Raw genomic sequence first — 26,431 nt, 5'->3', positions numbered from 1 at the left:
ATTTTGAAAAAATTCAGCTACGTTTGCAAGTGGTTGGAACTAAAGTTTATATATTGAGTTCAATTAGCTTAAACACTCTTATTATTGAGGTCTAATGGATGTCTATTAAAACTAATGGTTGTTACCCCTAAATGAACAGTTAATTGCATCCAGTTTATAAACTGTGACTTAAGCCCGATGTTTTACAAAATGCCTAGTCTTCAGGTGAGACCTTTATCAGAAAAGTGTGGGTTGATGCCCCAAATCCATACTGCTGCTCAAAAACAATTTATAAACTAATGGGTGCAAAAGCATTCCCTACTGGTATTGAAGAGTAACACATTGTGTAGTTGAGTAGTGCCTGCTCAGTGTACTCTTGCCACTCAGTCTGTTAAATGCAGTCCTTACTGTAATGTGAAACACTGCCAAGGGCAGCTCTGATGTATCTAACACAACACAAGGCCCACCAAATGACAATCTGGCACCTAAAAGTTGCTAAGCATTAGAATTAGTGGCTTTTGAACACTGGGTTGAGCCTGTTAGCTGTCTGATTTAAGACTGTTTTAAGATGACATATAATTAAGGTACACCTAGGTACAAAGGAAATTATTTAAAGCTGAATGCTGAAATGGGCTAGCTCAGTAATTCCCAGCCTCTTAACTGTGAACTCCAGGAGCACAGGGGGGTTATCATAAGAAGCCCATTAATGCACTTAGCCCAGAGTAGACTAAGTATATCCCGTATAGCTAATGTACAATAGATACATGTGATTGAATAATGCAAGCTTGTTTTTAAAAGTTTGTTTTGGTCATTCTCCTTTGATGGAGAATTTGGTACAATAGAGTACTACCATGAGGCCATGAAACTCTGAAACTTAAAATGGCTGGGCACTGCTCCTCTAGTTTGAAGAATTTAGCACATGTTCATGAAACACTTCTAGCACACAAACACTTCCATTCACGCAAGATTAAAGCTTCAAAAGAGCTGCCATTTGACAATTCTATTTAGGAGTTAAGTCTCCTAAAGATATGAGTAAAGTTTAAGCAATAAAACAAGAGAAACTAAGAATGCTGATAAAATCTTTCAATAGCATCCTTTTCTTTCTATGATGATAGCTCAGGAGTAAGATTAGCACTCTTCTTTAGAGTGCTAATCTTTAGTTCTTTTAGAGATAAAAAGAACTGTTTCACTTCTTTAACTTGCCTACAATGGGAGTATTTAAATCAACAAACTAGATGAGTTTGTTTTTAAAGCCCAACACTATTTTTTTCTAAGGAAAGTATATCTGGCGTTTAATTTGTAAATAAATAGTGCTTTCAAACTTTTTTTTTTTTTTTTGCACCATGGGACTTCAAAATTGAAACACTCTTATTTGTAGACTTTAAAAAAAGTATTTCAAAGATGAGAAATCATATAAAAGGGTAAGTAATTTGTCCAAGATTACAATATAGTTATAAAAGAACTTAAGTTACTTTTAAAAAACGTTTAAGTAATAACAACATAGACTATAAATGGTGTGGCTTAGAATTCTGGAAGTGTCATACCAAATTTTCTAAAATGTACTTTTTGGTCATTGGCAATGTTTTTTTTTTTTTTTTTTAATTGGAAAAACACTGCCAATGACCAAAAAACATTTCCAATTAAGAAAATAGTCATTAAACATAGTTACAATATTGTGTATTGAGTATATATTGTTTTTCAGAGAGGCTTTTGCTATAAGGCACGTGCGCTGGCCAGAAAGACAGAGACAGAAAGTGAGAAATCAACCCCCAGGGGTGATGGTCACACCGCAGTCCCTTCTCCTCCATTCCCCTTCTTGAGATCTTGGGCACACATGTACACGTGCCAGGTGTGACTTTAAGCCACCAGGTCTGGGACACGAACCATAGTCGACTACATGGAAGTCTAGGGACATAGCCATTACATCAGCTGCTGGTAGTTTTACTTAGGCACTTTTAGGCCTTGTATAATAAAAATTCCTCTTTAAAGGTTCTAATAATTGTAACTAAATAATCATTTATGAAAACAAACAAGATGTATAATAAAAGGCATATAGTTGGCCATTAGATTAATAATTCCACGGGATCAAACATTTATAAATTTTGCACACATAAAATAATCTTCCCTGTCTATATAATTATATGACAATGGGATACCTCGGGAGTTTATAGGCTATCTTTTCCTGAAAATCTTAACCATAGTTGAAATGAGTAAATTTCAGCTTTCTGAAGTGTTTTAAATTACAACTGTGCTAGTAGGAAGAAAGTTACTTAATGTTTTTGAGTATTTTTTAAATCCATGGAACCATTGCAAAATTTAGACTGACTCCATAGTTACTGCTTAGTTAAGACAACATACTATTAAGGGATTTAAGAATCATTATATTGGGACAGAAATACTGTTAATGATACTCAGATGTACATCAGCCAGAGGACTTTTAGTTGGCTGAAATATAAGGGGCTTGAGAGCTGACAAGAGTTCTACAATCTCTTTTTAAAAAGTTTGTATATGTATTCCTTCCCTGAGCCAGACACATAAAAAGAACCCCAGGCAGAGACCTAATGCAGTGACCCATCCCTAGCTTCAGCAAGCCCAGATCATGAGCATGTGTGTGCAGAATACTCACGGAGGTTTCTGGACTTGAACTGGTAATCTTCCCATGTGGGACTGTGTCCAGAGCACTGTGTCTTATTGCTGCACCATCTCTAGCCTCTAAATTTTTTTTTGCATTTCTCTCACATCCCTTGAAGATGACAACCTACTCAACTGTTTCTCTGTACTATCTCTGCTGATACAAAACCTGCCTGTTCCTCCAAATACAAATACATTCAACCTTCTTTTGTGATTTGTAGTTGACTACTGATTACATGCTTTCTGTGAAACCCCAGAACAGAAGAGTTTAGCATATTCTGGTTAGGCCTGTTGTTTCAGTCATTCAATCACACAATCAACCAACCAACCAACATTTATAGATCAACTTTGTTAAATTCAGTTATCTTACATGGAAGCAAAACAACAGAAGTGTTAAAGAATTACTATAACTTTTATTTTTGCTTAGTTTTATTAAAAAAATAAATATGTCATAAAGCTTTTTCTTTAGGGGAGAAAAGAGGAACAAGTTTCATAAAATCAAATAAGCAATGGTAAGGTGTCTTAACTTGAAAAAGATTGGGAATCACTGGTTTACAAGTTATAATTCAATGAAAGAATTGTAACAGCCACGGTTGGCCGTTTCATACCAATGGCAGCAAACAACAGGATTGACTAGGGCAAAATAAATAACTGTGGAAGCCCTGATAAGTGCTGAAACAGACTGATTCACTGAGACACCAGTATAGATATATCTTGCTTTAAATAACACAGAAGTTCCTGAAAAGCTTTATGTAAATGAAGTAACCATAAACATATTAGGAGAGCTTCATATCTGAAGGAATTCTGTGATGAATTCTTCCGTGAACCACTTCCACTTTTGTAAATCCAGGTATTTGCTTTGCTTACGGCGAAGTACATATACCTAGCTGCTACCTCTCTGATCTGAGGCAAAATCGTATTTACCTAACCGTACTCCAGCTAGGCCAGTGGCACAATTTCCAAGTTGTGTTTCTATTAAGTAGTGTAAGGTACAGAGCCAGCCAGGGAACCTAACTGCATCTGACAAAGGAGGTGTAGGGGTGGAATTACCGCCTTTAATAATTCCAACTCAACAAATACTTTGGAGAATCTATTTTGCGTAAAGCATAGTAATGAACTTTAACGACTCAGCTATAGATGTACTTTATTTCTCTAAAATCTTCAGTCAGGGGCTAGGTATGCAATCCCCAAATTAGGTAATACTTGTAAATATTAAAGACTTGGCTTTAACCAAATTAGCTACCTAATTCCTTCAAATTGGGTTGGATGACAATGGAAGAGACTGTTTTTCAAGGCTGAAATTTAAGAATATCAGAATCATACTTCATGTAACTAGTTGGTGAAAAATTCTGCTGGTGACAAAAAATTTTTATATGGTTCCTTTTTTTCTTCACTTCCTCTAAACAGAACTCTAAATCCTCAGTCATACTCTGCAGAACAGTTAAAGTCATTGATGCTCTCTAGTCCTGCTGATAGAAATAAAAATTTCTTTCCGCCCACCACATTAAACTTATACTATGCCCAAAACAGTGATGCTTTGGGCAGAGAATAGGCATGGTAGTACCAATTCCAGTCAGTTTTACCAATGTAAATAAATAAATATAATCTTTATTTTGTTCACAGCCTCCATTTCATTTGGCCAAATTTCTATAAGGCCCAAGCCATACTGAGTTAGGCTGTTCAGTTTTTTAAAAAAATGTTTCTAATAATATTGCTGCCTATATGTACAAGTGTGAATGAAAAGAGCATGTAATCTATTTTTCTCACACTGAGTACACTAACAACAATTAGTAAATAATTAAAGAATAAGTGGTCATTTAAAAACATGTATTTTTCTTTAAAAAAAAAATTACACTTTCTAGTATTTAAAAAAAAAATGGGTCTGAAAAGTGCCCTATTAATGTCCAATGCTGTTCCCTACCCAGTCCCACCCATTTGAAACCTGCTACAAATGCTGGATTGAGTTCATATCAAATAATTTAGCAGTACCAATATTTTTCAAATGGAAACAGTGTTACTGACTTCTTCATACTGGATAACAAAATAAGGGTAGCTCTGGTCATCATTAAAAATCACAAAAATCTGAGGCTCAAAGCAATTATCCACACAAGAGTCAAACAGGTCACTGGTGACACTGCCAGGATTGACAGGAGGGGGCCTTCTCATGCCATGACTGCCCATTGTGTATCTGCCGGTCAGCACTTTGGCCAGAAACATGAAATGGACTCCTTTGGAGGACTTCTTAGAAAAGTTATGAGAGTAGCTTGCCTTTTTTGCAAAATAACTGCCTTGTCCAAACATTGTAGCATGCTTTCCACAGACTCGAGGGTCAAAGTTGTGCTTGCAGATTCCATCTACCACGTCCTGGGATGTTCCATGAAATAAATGTCTCTCGTTTATTATTCTGTCACGGCCAAACATTTTCCTGTTCATGTATTCCTTTTTCCTAATGTAAAGAGTAAATAAGGAATTCAGAAGGAAATATAGATCAATTTAATAGACATGATATAGCCAAACTTCTCTTTGTAGTTTCAGTGGAGAAGAAATATTAAAGGAGCTATCAAGAGCAAAATGCCATCAAAGATCATACTGCAAGTTTCAACTTGTCTTTCCCACTGCATAAAAACCCTATTCCTTCTTTCTCTACAATCATTCACTGGGTTCCTCTTCCATTTTAAAGTTTATTTATTTCTCCCATGACAGAAAGAGGCTGAAATAGTCACCCTAGACAGAGTCTAATCATACCATGATCCCCTTCTCTCAGCACTCTGCTCATCAAGATCTTAGATGAGCAGTTGCAGGCTGACTCAGGACCTGAACCCACAGTTGGCTGGCCATGTGGGTTCTAGCACTGCAGTTCAGTATGCTTCCACCTGTATCACCAAAACAGGGCTTCTCTTTCATTTTAAATCTAGTTTAAAATGAAATATCCTATCTCACCTTTCTCAGGATGTCCTCATCTAATTCCTTCAAACTTAAGCTTCTTTTAATTGGGAGATTCCTTAAATCTGCGCATATTATCCCCTTTGTACTACATTAATTCGTTTATTGATATGAAAGGCAACATAATAGGGTGAATAAGAGCAAGGACTCTGGTGCTAAATTGCCTGGGTTCAAATTTTAGCACTACGTCTTATTTGCTACATGACCTTTGGCAAATTACCAGACTTTTCTGTGACTCAGTGTCCTTTGTAAAACGTAAATGTCCTATTCATAGTAAGAGGATTAAATGTGAGCTAACAGATCAAAAAATATGACCATATTAAATTTGATTCCAGTGTTTACTATAAGTTCCACATTTGACATTATAGGTCCATTAAGAAAAACTCCTACTTGAATATTTTATATCTTTTTTTTTTTTTTTGAGTTTTTTTTTTTTTTTTCGCTATAGAGCGGGTGCGCTCGCCAGACAGAGACATAGAGACAGAAAGCGAGAAATCACCCCCCAGGGGGGATGGTCATGCCACAATCCCTTCTCCTCCATTCTCCTCTCGAGATCTTGGTCACTCATGCACACGTGCCCGGCGTGAGTTTTAAGCCACCGGGTCCGGGACGCGAACCGTGGTCGACTACGTGGGAGTCCAGCAACATAGCCATTACGCTAACTGCTGGTTCCCAATATTTCATATCTTTGACTCACCTTTTATATTTCTCCCAAAGAAACTGGTTTTGGACTCGCAATATCTGCAAAATTCTATATTTGAACTCAGGCACAGTCTTATGAAAAAGATTATAAATGATCCGGTAACTTTTGTCCTCTGCAGAAACAGGCACTTGAATGAAGTCCTGAGATGGATGCATATAAACCCAAGTTTCAGGATAAAAGTTTGCCGAGGTGACCCCATCTGGGCAGATGATCTGTGATGATGAAGTTGCTTCAAGAGGTGGAGGAGCCTGTGTGGGAACCCCACCGAGTGTCCTATAATGACAAGGAAGGAGTTCAGTATAAAACACTCAGAATAAGTACATCTCCCAGTATAGTGCTCTACAGCAGTGCCTAATATTATAATTTATATAGCTGAAGTGCTTACTTATAAAATAAAAAATGCTATTAAAAAATCTTAGTGCAAACACTGCCTGTACATAGATAACCTATTATTAGCTTCCTCCTGTTTACTTGCCCGTAGAGAAAACTCTGGAATGTATTGCTGCAAGGCAAACATGTAAAAGCCAATTTATAAATAGCTTTACTTTAGAATCGTAGACTCCTCTTTTGCCTATATAGTTAAAGAAACTGTTTCAAGGGAGCAATGATAATTTATATTTTTCTTCAACTTTGCTAATACTAAGCAAAAAGAGGTATCACTTAAGTCTATGTGGAGTGGGAGACAAAGGAGGGCAGGCAATGAAGGGCCTTTGGAAAAATGAAAAAGCTTACTTTAATTTTGTATGAAAACAAAAATCATGAAGCAGGCATTGAATGCTAACTAACATTTGATATTTGCTTACTTTTCCAAGATCATATCTAAAAACAAATCCACCAATACTATTCAAATTGTAAAGCTTTGGTGTGCTTAATATAGAGCTAATTACTATCAACTATGGACTCCAGGATGTATATTCTTTTTTCACTAAGAATTATTTAACTTTATTTTAATTTGAACAGAGAGAAACAGAGACAGACAGACAGACAGAAAGTGAGAAAGCAAGCCGCCAGGTCCAGGAGTTGAACCACAATCAGCCATGTGGGAGTCTGGTGCCCTTAACCACTATGTCACCTGCCAGCCCCCAGGATGTATATACTTAAACTTTTAAGTTCAGGTCTGTTACTTTGAAGGATGAATTTAGATAAACTATCAAAGCAGTAGCCTTGATGAACTACTTATTCCTGACTAATTGCTTAAATTTAAATCATATTTCTTGGTAGTTTTCAAAACAGAGAAAAAGGGAAGCAGCAGAGATTAAGGAAATTCTGACCCTGAGACCTGGTTTCAGGGCCATGGTACTGTAACACTCATCAGCACATAGTGGTCACAAGGAAGCAATAATGCCTGCCAAAATGGATTAGGAAACTGAAATTTTCAAAAGAGCTTTGTGACACAGAGGTTACAACTGTGTAAATATGCATCTAATCACCAAAGAGCGTATCTTACAATCACACTCACCATAATCATAGTTACACACTATGGACCAGGCATTTTACACACATTCTCACTAATTGTCACACACATGCTGTAAATAGTTATCCCCATTTCCTTAAAAACAAACAAAACTGAGCTTTAGAGAGATTAAATAATTTGCTTTTAGTATAGGTAATAAAGAGCAGAGATAGGATTTGAATTCAGGCTCAACTAGTTTCTAAACCATACTCTTTCCATTTCCATATTTCATTATTTATACTTTTCTTTTTTTCTTTTTAAACACAGCTAGAAAGTGATTGATGGGATGCTAGGATTCCAACCTAGGTTTGCTGACTCTCATCACTACCACTGTTATGTCACATAATCTTACTTTTAATGAATGACTTGATAAGATGTTAAAAGCTATGGAGCCACAACTGTTTTCTCTATCTCTAGCCTCCTTTAAGTGCTTTCACTTTGTTTATTTATTTTTTAGGGCAGGCTTAGTTTTATTTTTTCAAAATATCTCTCTTATTATTTTCATATTCGATCACTGTATAGCATCAGAACATATGTGCCTCGAAGTCCCTTTGTGAGACACTCTTGGATGGGTTGATTCACTGAATCCCCAAGTGCTTTTAAGTTAAGGGGCAGACTTAAAGTAGAGCAGGTTTCTCTACCCTTGTGCTCTGAGGCATTTTCTCAGAGCCATGATAGATTCCTTTAGAGCCTCAGTACTGGAACATTTTCCTGTTACAATGGTACATTTTTCACTAGTACATTTTTCTGGAAGGAAAAAAAAAAGAGGCCCCACTGCAGTAATCAGATTCCCAAAGATCTGTAACTCCTTAAGAAGTCATCACTATTCTGGAAATATGGTAGCAAATACAGAACATAAGCCTCTTATTTTTAGTCTGTCCCTCTGTCCTTGTTCAGCCCACCAAATTTTCCATTACTGCCAGCCATTAGAGTTCCCAACGAAGGTTTTGGAGTAGGAGAGAGACAAGATTCTCCCCCAAAAATAGGTTTTGGATTTTGTCAGCCTGGATTGAAAACCTAGCACTGACAAGAGACTATTTCTTTCCTTCTTGATACCATTCCTATCTAAGAACCAGTCCCGTAAACTGAAAGTTTAAATATATCCTTTCTTTTTGAGGAGGGAAATGCAGGTCTATTTACTCACACATCCACGAAGTTGAGCCTTGGTAAATAAATCCTATCCATTCTAAGATATTAAATTAGATTATATACATATGGATAGCAGCATCCATTCCTATCCATGGCTGCTTACTTTTAACAAGCCAACATCCTAATTGGACTAGAACATAAAAATGCATATAGACATCTGTCTGATAAGACTTCTATACTCTAGTTGCTATGGGTTAAAAATATACTATATTCAAAGCACAGTTTAAAATGTGCCCTTATGTTCTGAGAATGCTGAGTTTGTATTTAGTTCCTGGGTGTTCCAATGACATACTGCACGCTTCACTGTGCTGGCTCAGCCTTCTCTAGAGAGGCAAAAATCAAGGGCTATCGAGCTTATATTCAATGGCCTCTGAAGAATAAATTTTCAGAATCCAAGGTCACATTTTATTTTCTCCTTCCCTCCCCTCACTATTTCGAAAGATGTTTCTTAACCCATCTTCAGTGATGAAATAAAAATCAATTCATTTTATTCTTTTCGGGGAGGAGTCAAGGAAACCATGCCGGGCTTTCTCATAACCAATGAAGTGACTGTATGGGACAGATGCCCTTTCAGCTTAAAGAAAGGAGCCCCCTCAGCCCCTAAATCTGACATTTCTTTGCTTATGTAACCTTAGTTCAAGTACTCTAGAATATGAAAGAGTACGCTTGTTTTTGCTCCATTAAAAGCAACAGGGAAAACCTTTTAAAAACAACTGAATTCGCAGGAAATTTATGAATTAAGTCAGCCTCACCCCACCCACACTAGCATTCTTAGTTCTTAAATATCTCTGATACCATCTCTGTGGCCTTTGACACCCATGTTTTTCTTTGTGGTTTGCATTTGATAACACTTAACATTATACTTATTACTGGCTAAATAATGGTCTCTGAAATCTACTTCTAAAATTTTGGAACCAACCCCCTCCTCTTTCTCACCTCTAGGCCAGTCCTGTCTCTCTTAGCCCATATTCCAGGGCAGACAGAATTGCTGCTTTACCCATCCTACCCTGGTGGACTTGCTATTCCTCTGCTCTATTCTCCTTAAGTGTCTTCATGATCTCTTTAATCTGTAGGACCTATTAATTTATACATGATTATCATTATTTCAGACAGGAGGACTAAAATAGAAAAATTTTAAAAGAAAAAGTAAGAGTAGAGTAGAGTAACTTTATTTATTCTAAGTCCATATTATAAATAGACCAAAGGCCATATTGGTAACATTGATTCTACTAGTGCTTGTATGATTGTTATAGTTCATACCTTTATAAAAACAAGTCCATGTTTAAAAAGAAAAAAATTGTGGAGAGGATACTCCATAATTACTTATCTTAAGAATGAAATAAACTGATTCTCACTATTCATTAAAACTTCCCCAACAATAGACTTGAATGAGCAATCTAACCCTCACACAGAAGCTACATCTTGCTTGATTGGCTCAGCATGCCAAGCTGCTGGTCTCACTAATGAGTTCTACTGTCTCACCAGGAGGACAATATGTTCCTAACTACTGGACACTGACACTGTCTCCAGCTGTGCTAGTGAAATCACAGAAATGGCATTTTTATTAGTTCTAATAAAAAAAAAAAAAAAGCTCTACAAGGTAAAATTTTTCACACTTGGGCTTAGAAGAAAGCACACACTTGACCCAAGCCAATATATATCTAAAATTGGCTTTATTACAATTTCTTTTGGATACTGACCATTTCAAGACCTTTTATTTGCTTGTATTTTGTTTTTAATGTTCTTACAATCCCAGGATTAGAATCATTAAGGTTATATCATAACAACTTAAGGAAAACAGATTGAGATTAAAATTAAAACAGGGAGAATAGAAAAACAAGCATCTTTACCTCAAAAACCAACTAATATTATTCTAGACTTCCCAATTTCATAAAAACCTAGAAAATCCAGTATAATTTTCAAAATCAGGCTCTAAAGAAGTACAGTCATACGCTGCTTATCAATGGGAATATATTCTAAGAAATGTATTTTAGGCAATACTGTCATTGTGTGACTATCACAGACAGTACTTACCAAACCTGAGGCTATATGGAATGGCCTGTTAAAATCGAATGAGGCTATCCTTGTACATGTGAAATGTCATTATGCGGTGCATGACTGTATATCTGACTAGAGCATGATTTCCCTAGAGATGTTAACTTTCAATCAAAGATGGCCATGGTCATGGCAACATGCTCCATCTTTCAGCATCTATGAAGATGTGTCAGTGGGTTACCCAGAGAGTGAAGGAAGAAATGGCACTTGAGAAAAAAGAAAATCTCACCTACATTTGAGAAGGGTGAGACCAGTCCTAACATTTTTTTCAAAGAATCTGTATTCTTGGGACCAGCAGGTGGCACAGTGACTAAAGGTGCTAGATTCCCACATGGCCGGCCATGGTTCAAGTCCCAGACCTGGCAGTTTCTTTTTCCTTTTTTCTCTCTCTCTGGTCAAATTAAAATATAATAACAAATGGAATTAAATAAATAAATTTTTTTTTTTAAATCCAGACTCTGGGGCCCAGTGGATGGCATAATGGTCATGTCACTGGACTCCCACATATTTGACCACAGTTGGCTTAAAACTACCTGGTGGCTTAAAATTCATGCTGGGCACATGTGTGTGTGTGCCCAAAATCCCAAGAGGAGAATGAAGGGAAGGGATTGCAGCATGGTCTCTCCAATGAGCACACATGCCCTATAGCAAAAATCTCTCTCGAAAAAAAAGAATCTGTATTCTTTGTAAATTTGACAGATAATTTTACTGAATATTATAAGTAGTGCCTTACTTAGCAAATGAGAACGTAAATTATCTGAAAAGAGATAAACTGTTCTCATTCAAATTCATTCAAGGAAGAATGGAGAACATAATTTTTTAGGACTCTCCCCACTTGTTCTGGCAGTTTACATAGGCTAGGAAGTAATCTGTAACATGAGAGGGTCTCATCTTAGTAGTACTTCATGGAAGGAAGAATAATCTTCCATGAAGGAGGCAAAATGTAAAGTGTATGACTCATTCCAGAAAAATCTTTAGGTGTGGGAAAAAGTTAATCCTACTTTGCCTTTTGGTTCAAGAACTGCAATAGGATACATATTCTTTTAGTGTAAGGTTAATTTTTCTAAACTCCATTTATTGAAGAATTAGATCCAAAGGATAATTCAGAATTTTACATTCTAGAGGTAATAACCAACATGGTCTCTTAACTCAGAATCAGTCTCTCTGGCATTCAGCAGTACATTTACATACAATGAGAATTAAGATGAGACTTTCCACTGGACACTTACTGTAAATACGGAAGCAATATAAAACATGAGCGGAAGAGGGGTCTCCTTTTTACTTCTCTCCTGAAGAATGAGTTAGGGAGTATGTAGTGGTTGTTCCACATCATAAAACGGACCTCTTTCAGACCCCGAGAGTTGGCTTCTTCAATCAATCGAACAACAGACTATGGAGTAGAAAACAGACAGTAAAGAAAAAAAGGCAAGTTTAATATCAAGGTAATAAATAACTATGAAATATGAAAATGTAACTTGAAAAAGTAGTTAACTTTGTTAACAGGAATTTCAATAAAGTACAGCCATCCAATTAATTCTCTTTATATAGAAGATATTTTTTTCTTTCAAAAATGCAGAGTGGAACGACACTCCCTGTTTGAAAGAGTATGGATTTTCATTTTATCAAACATGTGAGGTCCAGGGAAATACTCTATGCCATTCTAAGTCTTAATGATAGCCTAGAGATTTTTGTTTGTTTGTTTTATATTTCTTAAGGAAATTTTCAAAGGGGAAATTAAAAACGGTAATGTATAAAGTTCAAATAAGTCAATTAAGTTTTTTTTTTGGAGAGGCTTTTTGTTATAGGGCACGTGTGCTTGCCAGAAAGACAGAGACAGAAAGAGAGAGAAAAAACGAGAAATCACCCCCCCAGGGGGGATGGCCATGCCGCAATCCCTTCTCCTCCATTCTCCTCTCAAGATCTTGGGCACGCACACACACGTGCCTGGTGTGAGTTTAAGCTGCCGGGTCTGGGACTCGAACTGCGGTCGACTACATGGGAGTTCAGTGACACAGCCATTACTCCAACTGCTTATCCCAAGCCAATTAAGTTCTAAGCCTAAGAAACCTCTCAGAGAAAAAACACAGAAATCATTCAAGTATTCTGAGAACACATTTTAAATAGCCTCTTACTTTCTTTGGAATGTAGGTACTAGTTATCACTTTTTTCAGAAATTTTAGTTCAATATTGGGTTTACAACATTAGCATAGAAGATTGTCTCCTTCTGCTATTGTCTTAAGAGAAAATTCTGAATAAGATAAGTCAGCTCTCTCTTTTTATAATGCTAGAAATAACTTTTATTGATTTGAAGAAGAAGTCAGATCTTTGGAATGTAAAATTAATCTTTGAAGTCCTTTTTCAAGATATTTAAACTTGACTCAGATTGTCCTTGAAAGGCAAAGTAAACTATGACCATTTAAAAACCTTGTTTTGTGATTAATGAGTTAGTCTTACTATCTCAGGCTAAGGATATATGTAAACACATGACAACATTTTAAATAACTGATTTGACTGACTAGAGTTCAATAAATATCTTCAAGTACTTCTTCTAGGAACCCGAGACTGATTATCTCCATTAGGCTTCAGAACCTAAGCATAACACATTCTCCAATCTCCATGACCTAGGAGCCAGATACAGACAAAAATTACACCAGTTTCACTCATTAAAATTATTCCAAAGGTGGGAGCAGCAGTTGACCTAATGGCTATGTTGCTGGACTTCCATGCAGTTGGACCATGGTTCAAGTCCCAGATCCGGTGGCTTAAACTCATGCTGGGTGCATGTGCGTGCGTGCCCATGATCCTGAGAGAAGAATGGAGAAGGGACTGTGGCGTGGCCATCCCCCGTGAGGGGTGATTTCTCGCTTTCTATCTCTCTGTCTCTCTCTGGTGGCCATGCAAACCCTATAGCAAAAACCTCTCAAAAAAAAAAAAAAAAAATTATTCCAAAGGTGGCACCAGGTCTAAGTACTTTATCTTTACAAGTTTCCGAGGGAAGTGTTTTATTTCTCTAATAATTGTGGTATGAATTTCATATTCAGAAAAATGGAGAGAAAAAATTTACTTTTATCAATAAAACTATTTTTATATTCAGAAGCTCTGATCATGATTTGTAGTTGTCTAGTCACTGTTAGAAAAAAACTAAAAAAAATAGAAAAAAATTTGTAATGTATTTTTAAACAAAAGAATTTGTAAATACCTCAGGATACTCCCTCCATCCAAAGTGGTCCCTACAGAAGAATTTCCAGACTGTGTGGTAAACAGAGTTGACATTGCTAGTGTGTGGTGTTGACAGTCTTCGCAGTTGGTCAAATTCTGTTGTTTCGTACACATTCATGGTGTTCAAATCTGCCCAAAATTCTTGTCCACTAAAAAGACCCAAGAAAAAAAGGTCAATATATTTACAAAATAAACATCTGAAGAGACATTAAAAATGTCTAGTATAACTTGTTATAGCATTCCTAAAACTTGCTTTACTTGAAGTGAACAAGTATCACTGGTGTTTTCTACAGTATCCATTTCCTCCCCCCTCCCCATTTAAAGGTTATTTCTAGGCCAGCTCGTGGCATAGTGGTTAAGGTGGTTGGAGTCCCAGACCCAGTGGCTTTAAAAACATTCCAGGCACATATGTGTGCATACCTAAAATCCTCAGAGGAGAATGGAGAAGGGATTATGGTGCAACCATCCCCTCTGGGAGGTGCTTTTCAATTTCCCTCTCTCTCTAGCTGTCTTCTTTCCAGAAAGCATGCCCTCAGCAACAAAAAGGTTACTTATTTCATTCACAAAAGAGAGCTACACACACACACACACACACACACAGAGAGAGAGAGAGAGAGAGAGAGAGAGAGAGAGATAAAAGCACCTTCAACAGGGCCTCATGGTGTGATCCTCTTTCAGGCAGCCAGGATCACAGCATCATGTGTACAGGTCAACCAAAGAACTGAACTCCAATTTTCCATATGGCTTCTGGCACTGCAGAGCTATACATACCATGGCTGAACCCCTACTACTATTTTTTTCTTTAAAAAGAGATTTTTACTATAGGGTTTGTGTGCTCACCAGAGAGACAGAAAGCGAGAAATCAGCCTCCAGGGGGGATGGCTACACCACAATCCCTTTTCCTTCATTCTCCTCTTGGGATTTTGGGCACATACACACACACACCAGGTGTGAGTTTTAAGCTGCTGGGTGCAGGACTCGAATTGTGGTTATTACGTGGGAGTCCAGTGATGTAACCATTACTCCACCTGCTGGTACAATCTACCTACCCTTTCTTAAAGCAAAAATTTCCAGGCCATGAAATATGATAAAAATGATTCAATACTACAGCACCACTGGCCCAACCAATCAACATAATCCTACACTCTCTTCCAGTGGGACGAGCCAAATCTTGGTCTCAGACCATCAGGGAGTCTGTTTTAGGATGAAGCTAATAAGAAAACTGGGCAGAAAAACAACTAGGCAGAAAAACAAAACAATTTTCTTGTACCTTGCCCTTTTTCCAGAGGTATCAGTTTATCCAGAAAAATAAGAATATACAATATTGCCAGATGAAAAGAAAAAACAAAATGAACATAGATGAAGCCAGTACTGCTAATCTGACCAACATCAATATTATCTTTTATCTGTGGGTGGAAATATGTTGGTAAAACATCAGAAAAATAATATGTATTATTATGAGGTTTAACTATAAGAACATTTTTATCATTTTGTTATCTGGTCTGCTGCTGAATTAACACTTTACAAATGTCTCCATACAAATGTCTCCATATTGTTGAGGGAGAAAGTCCCCCCTATATGAATTAGACTCATTTAAGAAATTAATTTAAAAAATAGTCCAATTAAAATATTTTGTTTCCTTGTTCATGAAACTTCATCCACTATTTGAAACATGTCAACTATTATTTTAAGTTGCTTGTAAAATGGTCACCATTCTCTTTTCTCTTCTTGGTGCATGTTTGAAAATTTCCCTGAGAAAATATAAAAAATTAATATCAATAATGTTATTTTATGATCTATTTATCAGGGTAACTGAGGTCTTCAATTTTTTTTTTTCTTATTTCCCACCCTTTCTACCACACTAGACATCTAGTTATCTATAACACATGGGATACTCTGGATCCAATGGTATTCAGAACTACTGATACATGTAAATCCAGATGGTGGGTCAGTTTCCCAACAATTGCTATAAATTAGGGTTTTGAAAAAGGTGTTAATCTATGGCTTTTACTGGATAGTAGAGTTCTCCAAAGTCTGCTCTTGGAACATTTGTTTCAAAGACTGTTAATATATTTTAGTGCATAAAAGATTCTGTCAAATGTTTACCAACGACTTGGTTATAGAAAGTTAAACAACTTACTGCAGCTTTTTCTCAGTTCCTTTAAAATCCTAAAATAGACACTGAAGAGACTATAAAGGCTATCAAGTATGCTCCCAAACCTATAATACCTCCATGAATAACTACTAACATTTCTCAATACACCCCTAGCATATGCTGAGAAAAGAAAATCTACTTTTCATCCTCCATCCTGATGTTCAGTAGAACCTGATTCACACCTGTGAATCAGGTTCTACTCTTTTGGAACATAAGTCTAGTCATATACCTAACTGATGGTGCTAAGAAGCTCTTAATTCATAAAAAGCAGTGTTCCTTTAAAAATTCCTAAAGATTTCTCCTCAAACCCAAATTCTTGCTTAGAAAGAGTACTAACTAGTAGGAAGTGGTCTTAAAACCAAAATATAATTTTGGGGGCCAGCACTGGCATAGTGGTTAAAGTACTGGACTCCTACATGGCTGTTTTGAGTTCCGGACCTGGAAGCTTGAAACTCATGCTGGATGCATGTGCATGCATGCCCAAAATCTCAGAAAGAGAATGGAGAAGGGATTGTGGCATGGGCATCTCCCTTGGGAAGTGATTTCTCACATTCTCTCTCTCTCTCTGTCTGTCTCTTTGGCAAGCACACATGCACTATAGCAAAAATCTCTCTTAAATTTTTTTTTAATTAACCATGAAATGGGAATAAGACAATAAAATGTAGTTTAAAATCACATTTGGTAACTTTTGTTTAAAATTATATAAGCAGGGGTATTTAATTCAAAAGGAAAAACTGTTTTGGGGAAATTCTAAAAAAAGAAAAAAGAAACCTGAAAACTGGAATTCCTATGCTCAAATAAAAATTCATATCAAGTTGTCTTATACAATTTAACTTTAGGAAAATCTGATGATATAAATGAGAAGGTACATAAACTTTTCTTCCTCTTAAGACTATTTCAAGTTTCTAAACATATTTTCTTCCTATAAGCTTATCTCACAGCAACTGTTCTCCATTATGAGACAACAAATCTTCAGTGTATTTCCTTTAAGAAGTTCTTAGAACAGCAGTCATTATGTTAACATTCATTATAATATAAACAGCCAATGCTGTTTGCTGTTGAAGTGTCAGATTTTATTCTGGACACCACTCTAGCAATTTCTGTTTAAGCCTGTATTATTGAGACTTCACAGATAATAATTTGCATGAGAAAGACATCTACAACTGCAGCTTTTGCTACATTCTCTATGTATTTCAGTCCTTTAGGCATTATGAAATTTCTATGACAAATCCTAATTTACTACAATCAACTGTTCTTTGGATTGATGTATCGAAGTACTGTTTTTGCTCTGTTTGATTTTCAATATGCTTTTCTAGACTTGACAGAGACAAAATAACAAATTTGAAAAACATTAAATTATCTTTTTATGAGATTAATTTTACCACCTGCTCTCCCTTAAACAGAGAATGCTTTAAAAACCCAAAGCCAAGAGTTTTTTCTCCACAATCTGCATCAGTATAAATGTGTGCAATACGAACACCAAATGTTCAATATCTATCAGTCTTCTTTATCAAGCCATTGTTTCCTATTATCAGAAAGCAGTTAGGAGTCATCTGTGTGTAGTGATGGTGGGCTGTATTAGGCAATGCACAAAGAATTAAACAGATGTAGTCCCTGTTCCGGGGGCTTCAGAGAGGAATAACCAACAAGTGTAAAACCAAAGAAGCAGTACATCTGCCTATTTAAATTCATCAGTGGCAAGTACATTCAGGAAATGAGATGACAAAGATAGACACGCAGCATTATGAGAGTGGAGGTAGTTACTGGTATCCACAAATGGATGAAGGTCAGAAAAAGTAAGAGGTTTTACTTAATCATCTAAGATGTCTTTTTGTAAGAGAAAGAATTTTAGGAGTACCAGCAAGAACATGGAACAAGAGCTCTCTAAGCACTTTGCCCCTTGGGAGAACTGTGGGGACATAAGCAATGAAGGGTGTTAGAAAAGGCGACCATCTAAACAGGGGTACATAAGACGTGAGGAAATGTGAACCAGAGTGTAATAGGCACTGTGAGAGATTTTAGGTCATCAGCTGAGGTTGCATGTCCAGGGTGTATGAGCCTTCAGGTATAAGGGTGGAAATTTAGAGTACTGACGAATGAGGATAAAGAGTCAAAGCAGTGTATCTAGGACACATGAAAATTGAGTAAGAGAGACAATGCTAGTGACTGGAGGCAGGGAGTGTCTTTGTAAAAACAGGGTGCAATAATCCTCATAGATGAGAACCCTATGTGGCCAAAGAGCATTCCTACCTAGGGGAAGCCAGAAAGGATTATGGTCAGAGCCACTGGGCCTAAGATTTAGATTTTGCTAAATATATCACAAAGCTAAATCAATCAGTATTGTTTTACCTAAAATACAACCTTATCATGAGTCAGGAAAATAAAAAAAATCTTTTGAACCAGTTGTTGATTTTTGTTATGAAGAGAAGAATGAACTTGAACTGCTGAAATATTAACATTCTGGTTTTGCATGCTTTGCCAGCAAACACACCACCACACATACCACTGTAAGAATGCAGATACAAAACTAATTTAAAATTCTGAAAAGTACACCCATGTTCATAATTTAGATGCTTTATAACAATGGTTCTCCTCTTACTCAACAAATATCTTCACATACCAATTAAGTCAAAATTTTTCAACATATATTACCAATGCGTACAGCACCAACACCTACACTAAATCAGAAAGTATTCTCTACACATAGTTTCTTTGGTATAATAAGTACATGTGTATCTTAGTATATTTTAAATACTAAAAAGACTGAAGGGCCTATAATGTGAATGATAAATAGGGCTGAAATGAAAACCAAAACTAATAAAGAAACAGGTGCTGAATTAAATAGAAATCAGTAAGAGCATGATGTCTTTCTCAGATAAACATTTCTTGGATTTATGCTTTTGGGAACTCCATAAAGAACATGACCATTTTAGGCAGTTTCTCTATTTATAAAATGAGACCAAGAAGGAAATGTCATACTTGAAATCAAGTCAGTCTTAAGTAGACAAGATGATTAGGTATTGGGCTATGCACTGGGGATAAAAGAAGAGGAAAATGGCAAAATACCACAGAGCACCAGTCTAGTGCAGAGAGCAAACTGTGACAGTGTGAGATGTGGCACAAAGATGATCTGGGAACAACTCAGAAGCAGATGGCCTCTGCTAGAAAAGATGACAGGAAAAGTGGTCAAGGAAGGTATCCCAGAGTAGATGAAATGTATGTGAAGTCCAGCCAGCCACTAGGCAGACAATGGGAGACAGGATACCATAGGCAGAAGCTAACCAGCAAGGCATGAAGAGAAAGCAAGAAGCACATGTAGTTTGTGTGGAAGGTCAGGGTGTATGCGTGTGAGGGAGATGATAAGAGAAGACTGAACTGGGTAAGCTGGCATACAATGAAGAGCTTTGTGTGCTGGCTGGGCTAAGAAGTTAGAACTTGATTCTGTGGGCAGCAGGAGGTGGATTTTCAACAACATCCAGACTTGCTTTTCGTAAAGGTCACTCCAAAAGTAGTAGTATAGAGAACTGGTTTATTTATTTCTTTGGGGCAGGAGAGAGTGAGAAAAGATGGGGTAGGGATACAGAAAGTTACTTGTTTGCTAAATATTTATTAGTATATTTATTATTCTACACTTAGCCATCTACAGCTATTAGAACTGCACAGGAGTCAAATGTTGACAGAGGATGAAGGAGGCAATGGCAGCGGTGATTTCTTAACTGCATGAAGGATGATTGCATGTGGGGCAAAAGAGAGTGGAAAGAATCCAGATATGTCCCATGTTTCTGATCTGAGTGACTAGACAATGGTACAATTAAATAAGACACGAATTACAGGAAGACATAGAGAATCCAGACTTTAACAAAGGTCAAGTAAGTATAAAGTTTTCTGGCCCCTACTCTGTACAGTTTTAACTAGATTGGTTAGACTTCGGAATTTTGGCTTCCTGCCTGTAAGAGTTAACTAGTTTCTATAAGGATAACCTGTGACCTCAAATAATTAACATTCACCCTAATCAGATAGACTACTCAGTCACGATTAGTAGGCCCACTTATTTTAATAATATGACGTAAAGTAAAAATGTCTCTTCAAACTTAAAGTCATAATGATAGAAGGATAAAGATTAAATGCAGTTTGAGAGTATGTAGGCTCTTCTGCTACAGGCTTGAGACTGGCATGACAGATGGGGTATGCCTGCTGCTGCTAAAGAAATTTCACAGGCTCACAAAATATAGCTGGCTTTTGATACCTGCCTTTGATGTTTCCAGGAACTCATTTAGTAATGCTGGAATATCTGGCAGCTTATATATCCCTTCAAATATGTTACAAGGTGATGAGAATCAAAGCCATGGCCTACACAATACCAACATATTTTGTGAAACCAATGTAGTTATTAAACTTCAGAGAACTATGTACTCGTAGCTTTCTGCTTTAGAGGCACAGTAACTGTCATTTATTCTTTCTAATTAGATTTTTGTGAACACTGCCTCAAATAAAATAGCAGGGAGCTGTCAAGGAAGCTATAAAGCTTATCTGTAAATGCTTACATCCAAAGCAACATCTTAATATTCTCCATCTCATCAGGATGTGGGGCACAAATGTACATGTGCCCAGCATTTTTCAAGCATGTAGAAAACTAAACAAATATGTAACCCATCTGACTCAAAAAGCTTTGATACTAACATATAGCTATTTAAATATGTTTGCTTAAACCACTGATAAATAATACACCAAGTCCTCCAACCCCCAATGCAATCACTAAAAACAAATGACAATATCCTTAAAGGGGATATTCATAAAATAACCTGCTAAAATACTGTTATGCTGACTTTAAGTTTTGTTTTGTTTTGTTTTTTCTTTATTACAAAACTGCAAATCAAAGCACACACAAAAACTTTCCAGTAAAATGAAGATAAGTCTAAAATCTTTCATAAATAAAAGTTACACGTTGAGACCCGAAGATCTCACTGCTATCTATTTACAGAGGCGGGGATTAAATTTTGCACCCTGAAGATACCAGAAATGTCATACAGCCTTAACTTTGATCCAAGTTTAGTCACATGTCCTGAGACTTGCAGAAGGTAACTGTTAAGTGAGACATACTTTTCAACCGTGGCCTGACAGGGAAGTGAAAATTTCTACAAGACCAGCTGGGATAGAAAGCACAGACTAGTTGGTTTTTTTTGTTTGTTTGTTTTTTTTAATTTGTTAGAGCACATATGCTCACTGGAGGTGAGTGGGGTGATGAGAAAGCACTCCCCCAAGGGGGATGGTCATACCACAATCCCTTCTCCATTTCTATTTTCAGAATTTTGGGCACATATGAGTGCTGGGTGTTTTTCAAGCAGTCAGTCATGTGGGATCCAGACAACTCAACCACCATGTCATCAGCTGGCCCAACACAGATTAGTTTTTAAAATTTGTGTATCATACCTTGTCTTAAGTTATCTTCAATTATGTAATTACTGATTTTTATGAAGATAAGTAAATAACACCTTTGTTAAGTATTTTTTAAAACTCATAGGTTTCTATCTTACCTAAAAGTAAACAATAAAAAAACTTCTGCTATGTATTCAAGGAACAAATATTTGTTAATTAATATTTTGGACATAGAATTTGACAGCATTTAAAAAGAGCTAAAATAAACTTGTTAATAAAAAATTTTCTACCTAAATATAAAACCAATAGTACGTAGGGCCAGTCAGTCATGTGGTGGTTAAGGCAGCTAGATCCCTCATGACCAACTATACAGTTCAAGTTCTGGACCTGGGCAGTTTGAAAAACACTGGATATATGTGCATGCATGCCCAAAATCCCAAGAGTAGAATAAAGAAGAAAATGACTACCCCCTCATGGCGGGTGCATTCTCACTTTCTCTATCTCTCTTCAAGTACACATGCCCTATAGCAAAATTAAAAACAAAAACTATGTAAATAATAAAACTGATGGGATCAACAGATGGTGTAATGGCTACCTCGCTGGACTCCCATGTAGTCAACCACGGTTCGAGTCCTGGACCTGGTAGCTTAAACTCATGCTGGGCACTTGTGCATGTGTCCCCAAGATCCTGAGTAAAGAATAGAGAAGAAGGGATTGCGGCATGGCCATCTCCCCTAGGGGGGTGTGATTTCTCGCTTTCTGTCTCTCTGGTAAGCACACGTGCCCTATAGCAAAAACCTCTCCAAAAAATAAATAAGTAAATAAAACAAAACTAATTAAAAATAATTTGTTTTCAAATAATGCCAAATAATTCAGAACTCATTTACACAAATGAAATATTATAATTATCATAAAAGATATACTCTAATAACCACTAGTAAAATATAATCTTTTAGCTTAATTTATTTCTGGTACAAATGACTACTTTAAAGATTTTTATTCAGAATTTTTTTAAACCAGTCTTCTTTTTCCACAATTAATTCAGCCAAATTAACTGATCAGTGGAAAAAATTATAAATTTACTCATTGATAAGTTACTATGTATTTGGTGCTAAGAATACAGATGAGAAAGCAGCCCTAAACAGACTAGAGATTTGAAATGTACACAACTAATAAGAGAATTTACCCCTCTGATAGTTCTTTAAACAAATTTCTGGGGGGAAAAGACTGTACAGAAAAGCTACTAAATTTTTTTTTTAACTGTATGGGTTTTGTAAATATAGTCACAAAACTTTTCAACATAGTCTTAAGCCAGTTACTTTTTCTGGGGGAGAGAAATTCTACTGATACAAAGCCAAGTTTCTCTTAGCTTCAATTTTATTGATTATTTAAGAAAGTCTAAATTATTTTCTAGTAACAAGTTAATTGTAGGACACTTTACACAATGATTCTGATGTCTGGCAGCATTTAGATAATTTAAACATCAGAAAGCAAGCAAAGTTCTTTCTGTTTCACATACTCTAACCAGATTCAAGGATGTTTTTCTTTTATTAGATTGAGTAATTAAACCCTGGAAGGCAAACTCAGTATTTCTCCTGTGCTTATTTTTATTCTTTCAACGCCTGGAAACAAAAGAGCTAAAGCCAGGTGACAGTCAGAAACCAAAGATTAACCGCAGCAGGAAATTATTTAGAGTATTTTGTGCTGTTTGCCCTCTCTACGCCCTGATCAGCTGAAGGAGCTGTGAAGATCACAGGGTGCAAGCAAGATTCTGAAAGCATGTGCACTACTGCAAGCAAAGTTCACCTTTGGGCCCCAACCCCTGCCATTCTTCACCGACTACACAGTGCTGGTAAATATTTAGAGCAAGAAAAGTCACCCAAATTCTATGGCTATATGTCAAATGCAAAGGGACAGTTTAATAATTCCTTAATTAACTCAAAAAGAAAAAAAATGTTAAAATAAAGAGAAATTCCTTTAAACTGTACCCCAGACTCATTTTCCAATCATTAAAAAAAGTGAAATATTTCAACATCTTATTCTTAAGCAATGGCCCAAAGCAGAATTTCTATTTGCATGAAATATAGAAATTTACTGAAGTCTTTCTCAGACAATTTAGCAAGAGAGATTCTAAAAGATTCCTCACACAATTTTTGTGGTACATACTAGAAAGTCACTGGCTTCTACAGAATGTGAAAGGGAATAGTCACTCTAGCATTCTCACTCTTGTTAAGAGCTTATCCTTTCATTGTGATGCCCATGCAAAGGTTCTTTACTGGTCAAGTGGGTGTTGCCAGTAAGTAAATATCAATAGCACAGAGCAGAAAGATTGAAGAGACAGACACATTTTGTTGTGAGGAAACCGACAAATAGGAATGCTTAGCTACCTCTCTTTGATGCTTGTCTTAGCAACAGTAACTGGGTAGGTCAGTAAGGAAAAATGGAAGTTTCACACACAACAATTAGAAGTATATTAATGTCATTAATTTCTAAAATTTGAGTTCCTGTTCACTGAATTGGGTTAGCTCAAGTCTGCAATACTGTCTTTTGCACAGATTGAATATAAATCTTTCAAAAATACCAATTTGAGTGAGATTTATAAAATACTTAATTTTCCAAAATTGCAAGTTTTTATTTCATAACTTACCCTCTGCAATTTCAAATTCTTCTATTAATAAGAAACTATTACATATTTGTGGCTTTCAGTTAATATGTCAAGAGATTGGATGGAATTAGGTTTAACATGCACAGAAAGACTATTACAATTCATAATTGGGAGACTGAAATTTATTAAAGGTTGTTGACTCAAGTTAAGAGAACTGGAGGTCCTGATTTGAGTGCAAATCAGAACTATCATCACTAGACAAATTATGCAGAATCTGGTGGTCTCAAATCAGGGGATAAAAAAATCAAAAGATGCCATAAGAAGATAGTCATAATCTCGAGTAGCTGAGTTTAATATTGAATAGTCAACATTTGCATGGGCTATGTGCTGCTTAATCCTTCAGAAACAGCTTTCAAGGACCAGCAGAGAGTGTAATAGTTATGTCACTGGATTCCCATGGTTAACATGGTTCAAGTCCCAGGCCCGGCAGCTTAAAACTCACGCTGAGTGTGTGTACGTTGAGTGCCCAAAATCCTGAGAGGAGAATGGAAGAGAAGGGACTGGTGTGGCCATCCTCCCTAGGGGTGATCTCTTGCTTTCTATCTCTCTGTTTCTCCAGCAAGCACACATGCCCTATAGCAAAAATCTCTCTAAAATAAAGAGAAAGAAATAGCTTCCACACCCAGAATAAAACTGAAGATTGCTAACTATAATTACAAATATATGGAAAGGGGATCAGCAGATGAAGTGGTGGTTAAGGTGCTAGATCCTGCATAGCTGACTCGGCAAATTAAGCCCCAGGCTCAGCAGCTTGAAAAACATGCAGGGCATTTGTGTACTTGCCCAAAATCCCCAGAGGAGAATAGAAGAGAAAAGATTGTGGTGTGGTGTGCTGTGGCTGTTCCCCTCGGGGTGATTTCTCACTTTGCTCTCTCTCTGGTGAGTGCCTGCACCCTGTAATAAAAATATAAGAGGGGGAAAAAAAGGAAAGAAAATACACAGGGAATTTATAAAATTGACCTTTGCTTTATAGTGAACATAAATGTGCAGTTTAGAAATTCTAAGATAACAATAAGAAATAAATTTACAGAAACACAGCAGTGTCAAAGGAAGCATGTTTTACATCTTACTATGTGCAGGATGAAATGTGAAATGCTGAATGGATTACTTTTTTTTCTTATTTATTAAAAAAAAAACTTTCGATTTAACTCAATGATAAATTAGATAATGTATCATGCAATTATTTTAGGGGGCTGCCAGAAAACCTAATTCTTCCAACTACCTAAGTTTAAAAGCCTTGCTTTTTAAAGGTTATTTTCTATTTTTATAAATTCTTTGGAAAAAAACTGACCCCTACCTGAAGCCAGATGACAGCTGTTTCAAAAGTCTAATCTGTTTATTGATGAAAAACCAGAAAGGGAATAAATGAATGATCACTATTGATTCCCTTGATAGCTCTACACAGACCCAGTAACTTGTCTGAATTAGTATAGATAGAAGCCAATTAGTTTTATTTCATATGTAAATAGAAGCATAAAGAGGTACAAAAAATAATTCATTGGACTGCTTTATCCTAAAGTATATGGCACATGTATTCAAAGTCACTTCAAACACATTTCTTGCTTATGGAGCGCTCTTTCTCTTAGGCAAGAATTTTTAAAATAAATTCAAACTCATCCAGCTGTGTATATTCAAGAAATACCAAAAAGTCACAAGGCATAGTACGTTTCAGCTGTTCTCTCTCCAGTGTTATCAATAACACAAAATGACTTAGATCATACATCATCACAGCTGTGCAGGCCATAGCTAACTTGGCTAATTTAACCATCCTAGTAAAGTTCAATGAGGAGCTTGTGCTAGTTAAATTAATTCTCTCTATAAGTCATACAAGCTATAATAGTATATGCTGCTTTTTATTGTCATTAATACGCATTTCTCCTTGTTAAGCAGAGCTTCTGTAAAATCATCTAATTAATAATATTGTACCTCTGACAGATTTAAGAAAAAAAAAGACTTCTAAGAGCAATTAGCCAACAAAATCACTGAGCAACTAAGACTACTACAATGCTCTAGGCTTAAGCCTTAAGTAAGCAAAATTTCCTTTTTTTTTTTTTTTTTTGGAGGTTTTCGTTTTAGGGTGCATGGCCCGCCCGAAAAGACCAA

General features: G+C 36.4%; 1 protein-coding gene across 1 annotated transcript in view; it reads right to left on the bottom strand.

The window, feature by feature from the left end:
* Positions 1 to 3,049: 3,049 nt before the first annotated feature.
* TIPARP (TCDD inducible poly(ADP-ribose) polymerase) overlaps positions 3,050 to 26,431 on the bottom strand; it is a 29,256-nt gene continuing 5,874 nt past the window's right edge. The window contains exons 2-5 of the mRNA XM_006149772.3: positions 14,113 to 14,281; positions 12,143 to 12,303; positions 6,251 to 6,529; positions 3,050 to 5,056 (exon numbers count right to left, since the gene is read on the bottom strand). Of these exons, the coding sequence (XP_006149834.1) occupies positions 4,609 to 5,056; positions 6,251 to 6,529; positions 12,143 to 12,303; positions 14,113 to 14,281 (1,057 nt within the window). The 3' untranslated portion in view covers positions 3,050 to 4,608. The remainder of the gene's footprint in view (positions 5,057 to 6,250; positions 6,530 to 12,142; positions 12,304 to 14,112; positions 14,282 to 26,431) is intronic.

This window comes from Tupaia chinensis, unplaced genomic scaffold (genome assembly GCF_000334495.1).
Source record: "Tupaia chinensis unplaced genomic scaffold, TupChi_1.0 Scaffold000272_1, whole genome shotgun sequence".
NCBI lineage: Eukaryota > Metazoa > Chordata > Mammalia > Scandentia > Tupaiidae > Tupaia > Tupaia belangeri.
Note: the sequence above shows the minus strand (reverse complement) of the source record. Positions and strands in the feature narration are given on the sequence as shown.